This window comes from Hylobates moloch, unplaced genomic scaffold (assembly GCF_009828535.3).
Source record: "Hylobates moloch isolate HMO894 unplaced genomic scaffold, HMol_V3 SCAFFOLD_19, whole genome shotgun sequence".
NCBI classification, from domain to species: Eukaryota; Metazoa; Chordata; class Mammalia; order Primates; family Hylobatidae; genus Hylobates; species Hylobates moloch.
This window is the reverse complement of record NW_026652294.1, coordinates 61717559-61730307: the sequence shown is the minus strand read 5'-3', so window position 1 is coordinate 61730307 and position 12749 is coordinate 61717559. Positions and strand designations below refer to the sequence as shown.

General features: G+C 43.3%; 1 protein-coding gene across 1 annotated transcript in view; it reads right to left on the bottom strand.

The window, feature by feature from the left end:
* BNC2 (basonuclin zinc finger protein 2) overlaps positions 1-9623 on the bottom strand; it is a 460343-nt gene extending 450720 nt beyond the window's left edge. Inside the window, exon 1 of the mRNA XM_058431774.1 lies at positions 9531-9623. Coding sequence (XP_058287757.1) covers positions 9531-9533 — 3 coding nt within the window. The 5' untranslated portion in view covers positions 9534-9623. The remainder of the gene's footprint in view (positions 1-9530) is intronic.
* Positions 9624-12749: the final 3126 nt, after the last annotated feature.

Below are 12749 nucleotides of genomic sequence, written 5' to 3'. Positions count from 1 at the left end.
ATATATATATATATATATTAAAAAATTAACCAGGCATCGTGGCTTGCACCTGTAGTCCCAATTACTACGGAGGATGAAGCAGGAGGATTTCTTGAGCCCAGGAGTTCAAGGCTGCAGTGAGCCATAATCACACCACTGCACTCCAACCTGCACGACAGAACTAGAAAGACCCTGTCTCTTTAAAAATAAATAAATAAAGACAACCACAGAATAGGAGAAAGTATTTGCAAACCTTGTACCTAGCAGAGGGCTTGTACTCAGAATATATAAACAGCACTTAGAACTCCATAATAAAAAGACAAACAACCCAACTGAAAAATGGCCAATGGAGACATGTCTCTCTTTTCCAGAAAAGATATACAAATGGCCAATAAGTGCATAAGATGCTCAACATCACTAGCCATCAGGCAAATGTAAATCAAAACCACACTGAGATATCACTTCATAGTCACTAGGATGATTCAAATAAAAAGATAGTATTTCACACCCACTAAGATCTGTAAAAATAAAAAGACAATAACAAGGGCCAGGCGTGGTGGCTCACGCCTGAAATCCCAACACTTTGGGAGGCCAAGGCGGGAGGATCACGAGGTCAGGAGATCGAGACCATCCTGGCTAACACAGTGAAACGCCGTCTCTACTAAAAATACAAAAAATTAGCCAGGCATGGTGGCGGGCGCCTGTAGTCCCAGCTACTCGGGAGGCTGAGGCAGGAGAATGGCGTGAACCCGGGAGGTGGAGCTTGCAGTGAGCCAAGATTGCGCCACTGCACTCCAGCCTGGGCGACAGAGCAAGACTCCATCTCAAAAGACAAAAATAAAAATAAAAATAAATAACAAGTGTTGAGGAGGGTGTAGAGAGTCTGGAAGAATTATACACTATTGGTTGGAAAGTAAAATGCTGCGGTTGCGTTGGAAAACAATTTGGAAGTTCCTCAAAAAGTTGTAAGTAGATAGGCCGTACTACCCAACAATTCTACTCTTGAGCATATACCCAAGAGAAATGAAAACATTATGTCCACAAAAACTTGTACATGAATGTTCAGGGCCACATTACTCAAAAAGTACAAACAACCCAAATGTGCTTTCACTGAATGGGTATGTAAGAGGTAGTATATCCATAAAATGGAATATTATGTACATTTTAAGTGGGTGAGTTATATCTCAATAAAGCTATTATGTACATTTTAAGTGGGTGAGTTATATCTCAATAAAGCTAATAATAGCAAACTGCTATGATTTTATAATGTTATCATATAAAATATGAAATGTACCATTTGGAAAGGCATTTAGAAATTACCAAACTCACTTGATTTACAAATGAGAGAACAGAGGCTATCAAAAGTAGATGGAACAGAACAGGGCCTCTACAGATACCCGGTCCCAGCACTGTTCTGAGTCTCTAACAGGCAACAGTACAACTGCCTTCCAAGAAATAGCCAGTCACCTGCGTAAAGATACTGACTGGATAAAGAATAAGTGCAGGATTCCTGCAGAGAGTAGCTACTGCCATGTATTCCTCTTTAATTACCACACAGCACTAACCTATTTTGTTCTAATTTGGGGGTTTTCATTGCCAGGGGAAGAGTTAAAATTATGGCCTTCATCTTCACAAGTCCCTCTTTTCTCTTCTACTACTCCCAACACAAACCATAATAAATGCAAATGGAACTATTACAAAAGGGAAAGTTAAGACACTCATGCTTTTTCTGTGGGAAGGTCACCAGCCTTAGATGACCATGGCAGATTCATCTATATATATCTATATAGAGAGAGATTTTTTTTTTTTTTGAGACAAAGTCTTGCTCTGTCGCTCAGGCTGGAGTGCAGTGGCAAGATCTTGGCTCACTGCAACCTCCGCCTCCCAGGTTCAAGTGATTCTCCTGCCTCAGCCTCCCGAGTAGCTGGGATTATAGGTGCCCGCCACCACGCCCAGCTAATTTTTGTATTTTTAGTAGACACAGGGTTTCACCATATTGGTCAGGCTGGTCTTGAACTCCTGACTTTGTGATCCACCCACCTGAGCCTCCCAAAGTGCTGGGATTACAGGCGTGAGCCACCGCGCCCTGCCCCATCTCAATATATTCTACACAGTACTTCCGCCCACTGGCCAAAAGGCTGGGGCATAGCCCTAGGATAGGAGAGCTGGGCATTTAGCATCCCACCTGAGGGAAAGACTATGAAAAATAGCTCATCTCTCTTCCCTAAAACAAGGATAACTTAGCCCATACTTTCACAAGACACCACGAAAAGCTTAATAGAGGTGGCTGGGCACAGTGGCTCACTGTGGGATCACGCTGTAATCCCAGCACTTTGGGAGGCCGAGGCCGGTGGATCACCTGAGGTCAGGAGTTTGAGACCAGCCTGGCCAACATGGTGAAACCGTGTCCCTACTAAAAATACAAAAATTAGCCAAGCACAGCGGCGCACGCCTGTAATCCCAGCTACTCGGGAGGCTGAGGCAGGAGAATCTCTTGAACCCAGGAGATGGAGGTTGCAGTGACCCAAAATCACACCACTGCACTCTAGTTTGGGCGACAGAGCAAGATTCTGTTAAAAAAAAAAAAAAAAAAAAAAACCTTAACAGAGAAAGTACAAGTGTTAAAAAGCCTTGCCTAAAAGAGGTAAGGTCAAGAAAAATTAAAAATAACTTTACAGGGATTTGGCAATAAGTCATTAACGTATTTGAAAAGTTATTGGAGAACCCCAAAAGAGTTTGGAAAACTGACAAAATCTGTTGAAATTAGGAGACAAAAATATTTTATTTACCCTCAGTAAAAAAGGTTCTCCTAGTTTAAAAAAGTAAAAAGACAAACTTTTGGGTAAAGAGGGACAAATGTATTATCATGTACCATTTTCTATTTGAGTGCTTTCAGAATTCTTAAAAAGGTAATTCTCTTCATCTCTAAGATTTTAAAATAATATTTTCCAATACAAAATTTACAAATACATTTTTTATTTATGATTTGAAAATGACCACATTATCATCTTTTTTCTCCTCTGCATCTAGCCAATTAAGCAAATATATTTCTAAAGAACCAGGCTATGCTAGAGGAAAATCAAAGGGGGAAAAAAGCAAAGGAAAATTAATAGGCTACATTATTTTTACACAGATTTTAAAACATATATATGACATCTATGAAATATCTTTTAATTATTCTCTAGATATGGAAAAAGATAAACTGCTAATAGATCCATTCATGTATATGATTTAGTCAGTACTAAAAGTTATGTTAGTACCAGAAATATTGCTTTTGTCCTCTGAAAGATTTGAAAAAAGAAAGTAAGACTTTTCATTGCTGTCAAATGTATTCAATTTTCCCCTCAAATGAAGTTTAGATGAAAACAATGTGACTGACAAGCCCCGCACAGGCAAATCTTGGCAACCCTCAACTCTGTCTATCTCCTTGGCCTGTTAAGCAAAATTCCTTCACAAACTGTTGGTCTTTGCAATAACTCCTACAAAGCTCATTACTGCCAGCGTCGGCCTATCCCCCATGTTGTGCATTTATCCCTGGGATGCATATCAACATGTGGCACATGTCCTTGACATGCACAGAAGAGCTGCACCCCAGGACAGCAGCATGCACGACAATAGTCTCGACGCTTACTTCTTTATGGTTGCTGGGATGTAACCGAGAAATCTAATAACTGTGACAGTGGGGCCTTTCGGTTTTTCCTTGCCTTTCCAGACAGTGAAGCTGCACAGACACTAATGAAAGGTTAAATGAATAGGAATAGTTGACAAGAGGTACAATAAAGAAGGAGCTTGGTAATCCACAGACACTGAGCAGAGATCCTTGGCTCAAGCAGAGAAAGGACAGCACATCGTCGAGTCACAATATTTAAAACAGCTTGCTATACACAGAGGCTTTTGTGTCTGGGTATACGTCTGGCTTTGGACTAAAAAAAAAAAAGATACTGAAAAGGAATTTCAGCATGGGGCACTTTGGCAAATGTAAGGTCATTATAAGAGAAAAATGTTTTGTGTAGGTTGTTACATCTTTGTAATAAATACAAAAAAGCAGGGACTATGAACTCATGAACCATAAGTTCCAAGACAATACTGTACATTTTGACAACTATTAAATACTGTATCTAGAAGGCTGGCTTGATGCTATTCCCACTGGTAAGATACATACACAGTGAGTCATTTAGGAGTTTCACATTCTGCCTTCCTTATGGAAGAATTCCTGATACTCATCTTATTAGAGTTTTATAGTCAAGTTCTAGTCTTTAGTGAACGTAATTTGTTACAAATACAACCAAAACTCTCAAAGCCACCTTCTACTCATTGAGAAACTTCGCAGCAGTTACTAGCAATTTGTGAAGTACCAGGCAAACTTTTTGTAACTGCAAGTGATTGCAATTGTGAAATGGCCTCAACTAGAATTCTTAATTATCGAACCTATTATTTTTTGGTGCCCTTCTCACTATACCTCAAGGGAAGGTTGTACTCCTTAGGAAGTTTATTTTAAATTATAACAGCAAAACAATTTAAATCACCAAGAAAAAAATACTCTAGAATGTCAAAGAGAAAATAGAGCAAAAAGAACAAAACTGATGTTGTTATGTACGGATATTTTTAAAGGAAAAAAGTTATGACGATAGCAAAAACTTAAAGAATGATATATCTGTAATATTCTTATGCACATTGAGTTAGAATATAGGTTCTTATGCATTGAGTTAGAATATGGGTCCATAACAAATGGTAAAAGCATACTGAGAATATATTTCAAAACAAGGGAGGCTCTTTGAACAGCCAAATTAAATTATAGCTGAACTCTTGAGTGTACATGAGGGTTCTAATAAGCAACAAATAAAGACTTTTATTGGCTAGTAACATAATGAGAGCTACTGTGCAAAAGATTTTAAGAAGGACAAATCTGGGTAGTTTATCTCACTGGATTATATTATTTACTTATATGATAAATATGTTTGTCTAAAGTAATGCTCCTAAAAACTAGTATATAAATATTAAAGGGCAATTATGATCAATGACTCTTTAACATAAACATATCACAAATGTTAATGGAAAGTGGTAAATATGAAATTAAATGACAATTATTGAATGTAATATCATTTAAATCCTATTTCTTTAACTTATCTTTTGATCCATAATGTCAGGTTTATAAATAGTTTAACATTTGTGCTTATAACAGGAAGCATTTATTTTAAAGAAAATTTCTGTCTGGAATACAGCAGTTGTATGTAGAACTACTCCAAAACCATCATTTACAAAAAAGGGGTTGTCCTTCATAAACTAAAAGGAGTTAACCCACTTCTCGGTAATTTCGTAGGAAGCTACTCTTAATAGAACTCTGAAGGCTGGCCTCCTAAAACGAGAGTAACTCCCTCAGTGGACAAAAACTACAAACAGTAGTTAGTCAAACCAAAACATTTAAAATATAGTATCTGGTTGCATTTTGCCTGATCTTCAAATCACCTGAAAGGCAAAAGCCTAGAAAGCTTAGCTGACGCCTTGACTGTTCTTGTAGGAAGTTCTTTTGCTTCTGTCACTTTTTAAAAAAAAAAACCATAATAGCACCTCCCAGCCTAAACACTGAGCCAGTATTCATTACCTACTCTTTTTGTGCAACATTCTGATAGCCAGGGTGTTTTTTAAACCTTAAGTATATCTAATAAAATCATGAGGCTCCCTCTAGCTCTTCAGAGGGGAGTTTACTAACCAATGATACTATATAATTCCCATCCAACAGGAAAGATTTGAGGAGGCTACCTCCCCTTCCACAAGAAATGTTTTCCACTCTGTTTCTTGTAAGGATGTAGATGGTAAACGGGACCATCTGCTGAGTAAATCAGAAAGCGTTGCTCCTTATATATTTATCAAGTCAAGAATCTATAAACTGCTTCCAACCTAAGCTTTATGTACAGAATTCCACAGTGAAACTTTAATCTGTTTAAACCATACGACATAAATTTACCCATCCTGTCTAAAATTAATTTTAACGTCAAAAAACAAATAACAACATGTATGAACATCCACAGAAATTCAAACTCGTGGTCTGGTCTCAGTGTTAAAAATCTACATTTAAATGCAGAATCTCAAAAATTCAGGAAAAAAACACTTCATGAACTGTATCTGTGGGGTTTATATAAAACAAAGATGCTAATAGTATAGAAAACATTTTCACGTACCACAGTATTTATACACAACACTAGTATAATGACTTTTTTATTGTTTAATCTTACCTGCAATTTAGTATGGGATATTTGGGGATTGTAGGTTGTTTAGAAGACTATAAATAATATAGTTGAAGTATGCCATCTTACAATAACCATAAAAGCCACATTGTCAACTGGCAAATCATCTCCAACAAATGAATGTGAACAGTACCAGACTGAACTCCTCATATTCACTAAGGCCATCTTTCAAATACTTAAGGAATATTTAAAATTGTGCTGAACCCTTAACTCTAAAATTAAAAGTAGAGGAAACCACTAACTTCAAGTCATCATCTATTTTGGACTCCCTTAATATAAGAAATATTCCCAGGAACAACAACAAAAAGAATAGCTCCCTCTACCCCCCACCCCCACCCCTTTTTGAGCCAGTGTCCAATTTCTTCTTTTCTGAACAGCTGTATTATCCAACTTAAGTTGCTCTGCTAATTTCAGTCCCACAAGGACTAACTTGGAAGGCAAAAAAATACAAGAAAAGATCAATTTGCTGGGAAAGATCAAATGAGAAAACTGTGGGGACAGCACCAGGTCAGCGTGTGGAGAACTAAGCAGACCTGTTCTTCATTAACTGCGGCTCTCTGGGGATGTCACACACTACCTGTCCGTGGGCTTTATTGAACCGCCTAACCCGCCTCTCTGTTCCATTCTTCTGGGCCCAAGTGAATCATATCCTGCTGCTGACAAGTTAGCAGGGGACTGCGGCTGCAACATGAAAGTACTTTTCTTTCTTGTCTAAATCAGGCAGATTTTTGAAAAGACGACACAGCATTGACTCGTGACATGGCAAGATGAAACGAGAGGTCTGGGCCGGTCTTGGAGCTGTGCAGATAAAAGTAATCAAATGACACTCCTGGAATGCAAATTGGCATTCTTGACTGCAGCAATTGCACAACCATGAAACATCCCTGACAGCAAGCAAGATTAGGACAAAATGTTATGTAAAGCACTGAACTCAAGAACTCTCACTTGAAAATTCAAACTGTAACACTTACATTTTAATATAGCAGTAGTCAGCTCTGCTTTTGTCTGCTTCTTTTTGTAATCACATATCCCTATCTGACAGATATCTTACATCTCGAATAGAAGAAAAAATCAGGTATTAGGAATGTACTGCGGCTATTAACATTTTCCTAATATTAATTGTAAAATATCATGCACAGTTTATTCCTATTCAAAGTCTTACATGCAAACACCACCCAACTTAATATTCTCAAGAGGGAAAAAAGTTTCGGACCTTTCTCAAAAGATACTCAAAACAAAGTTCAGGTTCAAGCTCGTTATTACTTCCCTCAGGTAAAGATACTCCTGTACTTTGGTAAAGTGATTAGCAATCTGGACTTTTAATACAGTGCACTCTGGGAACTAAGAACTTCATTAAGACTGAACAGTTTACATGAAACATCTACAAATATAAAACACAGATACTCTGTAAAGGCTCACAAGGGATTGTGTGTGTGTATGTGAGTCCAAAAAGTAAAAGTTCTGTTAACTTGTACAAGGTCTCACTACTAGGGTACATCTTCAGATCAGACACACTAAGTAACAGTGCCAGAAATAAATTCCTCCCATTTAAAGCAAGTATGCGTGTGCACAGTAACATCTGAAACTGCAGAATACAAAGCAGTGGAAGGCAAACAGGCTTAGCCACAGTTCAAAGTCATTAGGATATAGGAATAGACGTGTAGACAAATAGTTAATACAGATCTGTAGACAAATAGTTAATATAGGCTAGGGTAAAGGGAAGAAAAATAATACCTGCCACCGGCTTTTACGGTGTTCTTGTGTAAAATGCCTGTTAGAAGAAAAACTCTCAAGCTCTAAACAGATATATTTAATATTGTTTTGATGTCTCACTTAAGCACGGCTTTCAACAATTGCAAGTGTCCACGAAGTATATAAAAAAAAATAAAACAGGCCACTTTTTGCCACTTTAATCCTGGGTACACAGGATTATTTTATGATGTCTTTTGTACGTCAGTTTTACAACAGCTTGACTCTAGGGTAAATGGGAACCATCATAAATCGCACGCTGCTTTCAAAACCACTTTAATTTCTGTCAGCGTTACTGTAACCACAGTCCTGGGCTCACGCTTGTGTGTGTGTGTGTGTGTATACGCGCCCCTGCATTTGACAGTCGCATCTCCTACACTCCAGTTGTGACTTTGATCACGGAAACAAGAGATGTCACATTAGGGAGCAGGGAAGAGGAAAAAATGCCAACCCGCTATCCCACCTGTATTCTTGTATGTTCCCTCTACATACAGAACACACCATGTCAGATCCCCAAGTGGGGGTAACAATAGCGACGCTGGGTGGAAGCAAACTAAAAAGAAGGGAGTGGTCAAGCCCCATTTCTAACAAATCACTTCCCCGAAAGCGGACAGAGCGGCTCATCACCAGGCGAACTAATTGCACGCTTCCTCGCTGCAGAGAAGTCGCTTCTCGTAGAGGGGCTGTGCTGGAGTCTCGCTTGGCAAAGCCAGCCCATCTCCTCCACCACTTGCACTTGGAACTTTTTTTCAACCTTAAACTCACTTCACAGGAGATTTCACCTAGGGTTTTTCAATATATATAATTTTTTATTCTGCTCCCTCCCCGGGCCCCAAATCCCACCCTCCAGTCAACGTGCAAGTAAAAACAAATCGGCTCCTACAGAATTGCACTTCGAAAAGAGCCGTCTCTGCAGGGTTGATTTTCCTGCCCTGCGTTCTGCACCTTCTCCGTAAAGCTTGCGGGAACATTTCCTCCCATCTCCATTTACCACGGGAAGGTTCCGAATGTGAAGACAAGGGGAGGGGAAGAGTCAACGTTCCGGGCCCGGGCGGCTGCGCCCCAGCGCACCCGGCACTCACGCCCAGCCGCGGGTCCCTCACTCGGCAGCAAGTTGTAAAAGTTCCCGTAGGTCCCAGCCGCCTTCCTCTCTTCCCCAAGCTCCTGCCAGCGCTCCATTCATCCCCCGCTCCCCTCCACCTCGTCCCCCCAGCCCGTCCCCAACGCCCTGGAGCCTCCCCTAGCCAGCCGCTCACCTTCGCGCAGAAGCCGCAAGCGGGGCCGACCTTGAGGAGCCCCCTCACACGTGCACCCTCCCACCTGGAGCCCGCCTCGGAAACTTGGGGCCAAGTTTAGGGGAGGACACTGGGAGCGCAGCGGGGATCAGGTCGGACCGGGGTTCTGGTCCCCGGCCCGCCCTCCTCAGCGCCCCATGCCCCTCGCGCCGCGGGCCGGAGGGCGGACACGGCCCCCGGACGGCCCCGGTGGCGCTCGGGCGCGGGGGTCATTTCTGAGGAAGTCTAGAATAAAAAGGGAAGGAGGGTGGAAACTTCTTACCATCTCGGCATGCTGGTTGTCAAGTGCAGCCCCCGCCTCTTGGTCTCCTCTTAGCGGCCGCGCCTGGACCAGCCCCTCGGCCGCCGCTGGCTCCCTCCGTCTCGGCCTTTCTCTCCCTCCCCCTTCGAGTTCCTCCGGGCCGCCGCTCTCGCCGCCTCCGCCTCTCCGCCCGCCCGCGCGCGCCCTCGCCGCGGCCCCTCTGCGCTCAGGTGACTGATTTACACTCGCGCCGGGGTCGCGCTCGCGCCCCGAGTCCCAGCCGGCACAGTTCCCCGGCTACTCCTCGGGACAAAAAAAGAAAAAAAGGGGAACGGCCTGTCCCGGGAGGGGGCTGCCCTGCTCGGGGGAGGCGGGGGACCGGCGGGCGAGGTGACCTCGGCGGCCGTGCAAGCCCCACAAGTTTTTCCTCTCTTTGCAGAATTGTCGTGACTACAATGTTGCTTCCCTTTTGCAAAATAAAAGTCGGTTCGTTGTGTTGTTTGTCCTCAGAGGTCCAGGGGCTTGGGGAAGGAGGATATATGTTTCTCCCTCCCCCACGCCCTGTGACTTGTGTGGGGGCTTTTTGTTTGTTGTTTGGGTTTTTCTTGCTCTTTCTGGGGATGGAAAAAACAACTTTATGGTGATGGAAAAACAACCCTGGCGCCCCCCCGGGAGCTGCGGGCGTGGAGGTGGAGGTGGCCGCTAGCGCCCAGCTGTCACACACACACAAAAAAAAAAATTGCGGGGCGGGGGTAGGGAGCGGAGCAAGGAGAGGAGGCTGCGAAACGCCGAGGAAAGGGCGCGAACTTTATTCCGACTGCAGCAAACCGCGGCAGCTCTTTCCTTTTCGGGCACTCGGGCGTCTCCGTCCCCTTTGACCAGTTCCTCCTCCCCAGCCCCGCACGCCCCCTCCTCCCCAGCCCCTGCCCCCGCGTCCCAGCCGCGGCCGACCCGGCTCCCCGCGCCCCTCTCAGCCCAGCTCCTCCGCGCGCCGCTGGGGAGAAGGGGAGTGGGGCGGAGGAAAACCCAGGGGACAGAAACCCGGGACGAGAACGTGCTGGGAGAGAAGGCCAAAAGTTGGGCGCAGCTGGGGGAAAAAAGTTTCTCTGGTGGCGACGCGTTTTGTGCCGGCCCAGACGCCGGCTTGCGGCGAGGGCTTCCTTCCCCTTCCCCTGGTCTGGGCCGCGGGCCTCGGGCTGGAGAGGAAGGAGGCTGTCGCGCCCGCGGGGGAAAGAAGTCACATCTGTGGGTGACACTCAGCCGACCCAAATCACCCTGCCCTGGAGACTGAGAAACGCCAACTACAGCCTAAGCGCGCACACGCCTGCAGCTGAAGGATATTTCTTAAATGCAGGCAAAACACACTCCCCGGCCGCGAGAATGGGGCGGGGGTGGGGGGGGGAGCTTCATCATCATCATCTAACTAACGTACACTTTGTGCCAAAAACATCTCCGCGTTGTGCAGATTTATCATAACTAGAGCAAACTTTCTGCTTATCTAACGTGGGAGGAAGGCATAGGTTTCAAGCATACTCCCTGAGCACTAAGAAATCAGAGAATCGGCGAAGGCTTGGCAGAACAGCAGGTATGGTTACCGGTTCCTACTTAAAAGTGAGAATCATCCCTTTCCTTTCTCTCTTCCTCAAATAGAGGGAGAGAGAGAGAGACTACTTAATTGCATTCAGAGGACAGAATTAAATTCCTTTGAAAATATGTAGCCTTGGAATTACATAGTTTTATTTTCTTTGCAGAGTCTGATCTTAGTTTAATATAAATTTTCACAGTAACTGATTTTTAAAAATTTTTCGGGAGCCGCTGATGAGAGTCCCAAGTAGCCACAGCTGTCTTGAAAATGTGATTAGGTGGCCGGGCGCGGTGGCTCACGCCTGTAATCCAACTTTGGGAGGCCGAGGCGGGCGGATCGCCTGAGGTCAGGAGTTCAAGACCAGCCTGACCAACATGGTGAAACCCCCCCCCCCCATCTCTACTAAAAATACAAAAATTAGCCAACTGTGGTGGCAGGCGCCTGTAATCCCAGCTACTCGGGAGGCTGAGGCAGGAGAATGGCTTGAATCCGGGAGGTGGAGGTTGCAGTGAACCGAGATCGTGCCATTGCACTCCAGCCGGAGCGACAGAGGGAGACTCATCTGAAAAAAAAAAAGAAAAGAAAGAAAATGAGATTAGGCTTATTTTTCACGTGGATCCAGCTTTTTAACACACACTTGCAGTTCCGTATACTGATTGGGTCCAAATTCCTGACCGTTTCCTGGCCCTTTCAAAGAAGATTTCTGCATTCGTGGATTCTGTGCATCATTTTGTTGTGGGAAAATGTGTGGTAAACACTTCTCCCATATTATTTATCGTAAATACCTTAGAGTTCTAGGCACAGGTTGCGTCTGCAGGTTTCCAATGAAAGACAAGATTACTTCTCTCACTACAGCATAAATCAAAGTACAGACTAGATCTCCCAACAACCATCTCTCTCTCTCTCTCTCTCTATATATATATTTAAATGCATGTTATCTAAGAAGGCTCATCTTTAAATGATTTGATTAAGGTGTAGAGCATGTTCCCTTATTCTCTAAACATAACTAACATCATCCTGTAGTTTGCAGAAACTGATTACACAAGGGATAATGATGACCAAATGTGCATTTTGAACAATTGAGGATCATCACAAGAATTTTCCAGAAATGAGCCAAGTTCCAGTATGTTTTTCTTGCATCATGGAGAGATGAGAAAAGCTAGTTGCTAATTTCAGAGTCATTACCTATACAAATCCATTCACACACTTACCGCTTTGGACAAGTGACAGATCAGCAATTGCCAAACAATTGTATTCACACAGAGCATTTTTGGCTGCGCACCTACACTGGCCAACATGCAGAAGTTATTCCACATCAAGCAACCTGTAATTTACATTCCCCTGATTGGTTCCAGATCTATCTGTTTTCGATGTTAGCACACAAACAATTTATGTGAGGCAAGATGCGTCTATTTGGGATCTCATGCCTTTCTGGAGAGTCATCATGATAAAAATGGAGAATGTGTTAGGCTGAAGAGCAGCGCTTGGAGAAGGTGGAAGAATTTACAGAAGGAAGCAAAGCCTAGCATTTAAGAGGATTCCATAGTCTCGTTTCCTCTAGCGGTCTGTATGTCAATTGGAATAAAACCTTAAGTCCTTTTTGTATCCTGCAAGACCTGAATTATCTAAACCTGCCTGACTTTTTCGACTGTTTT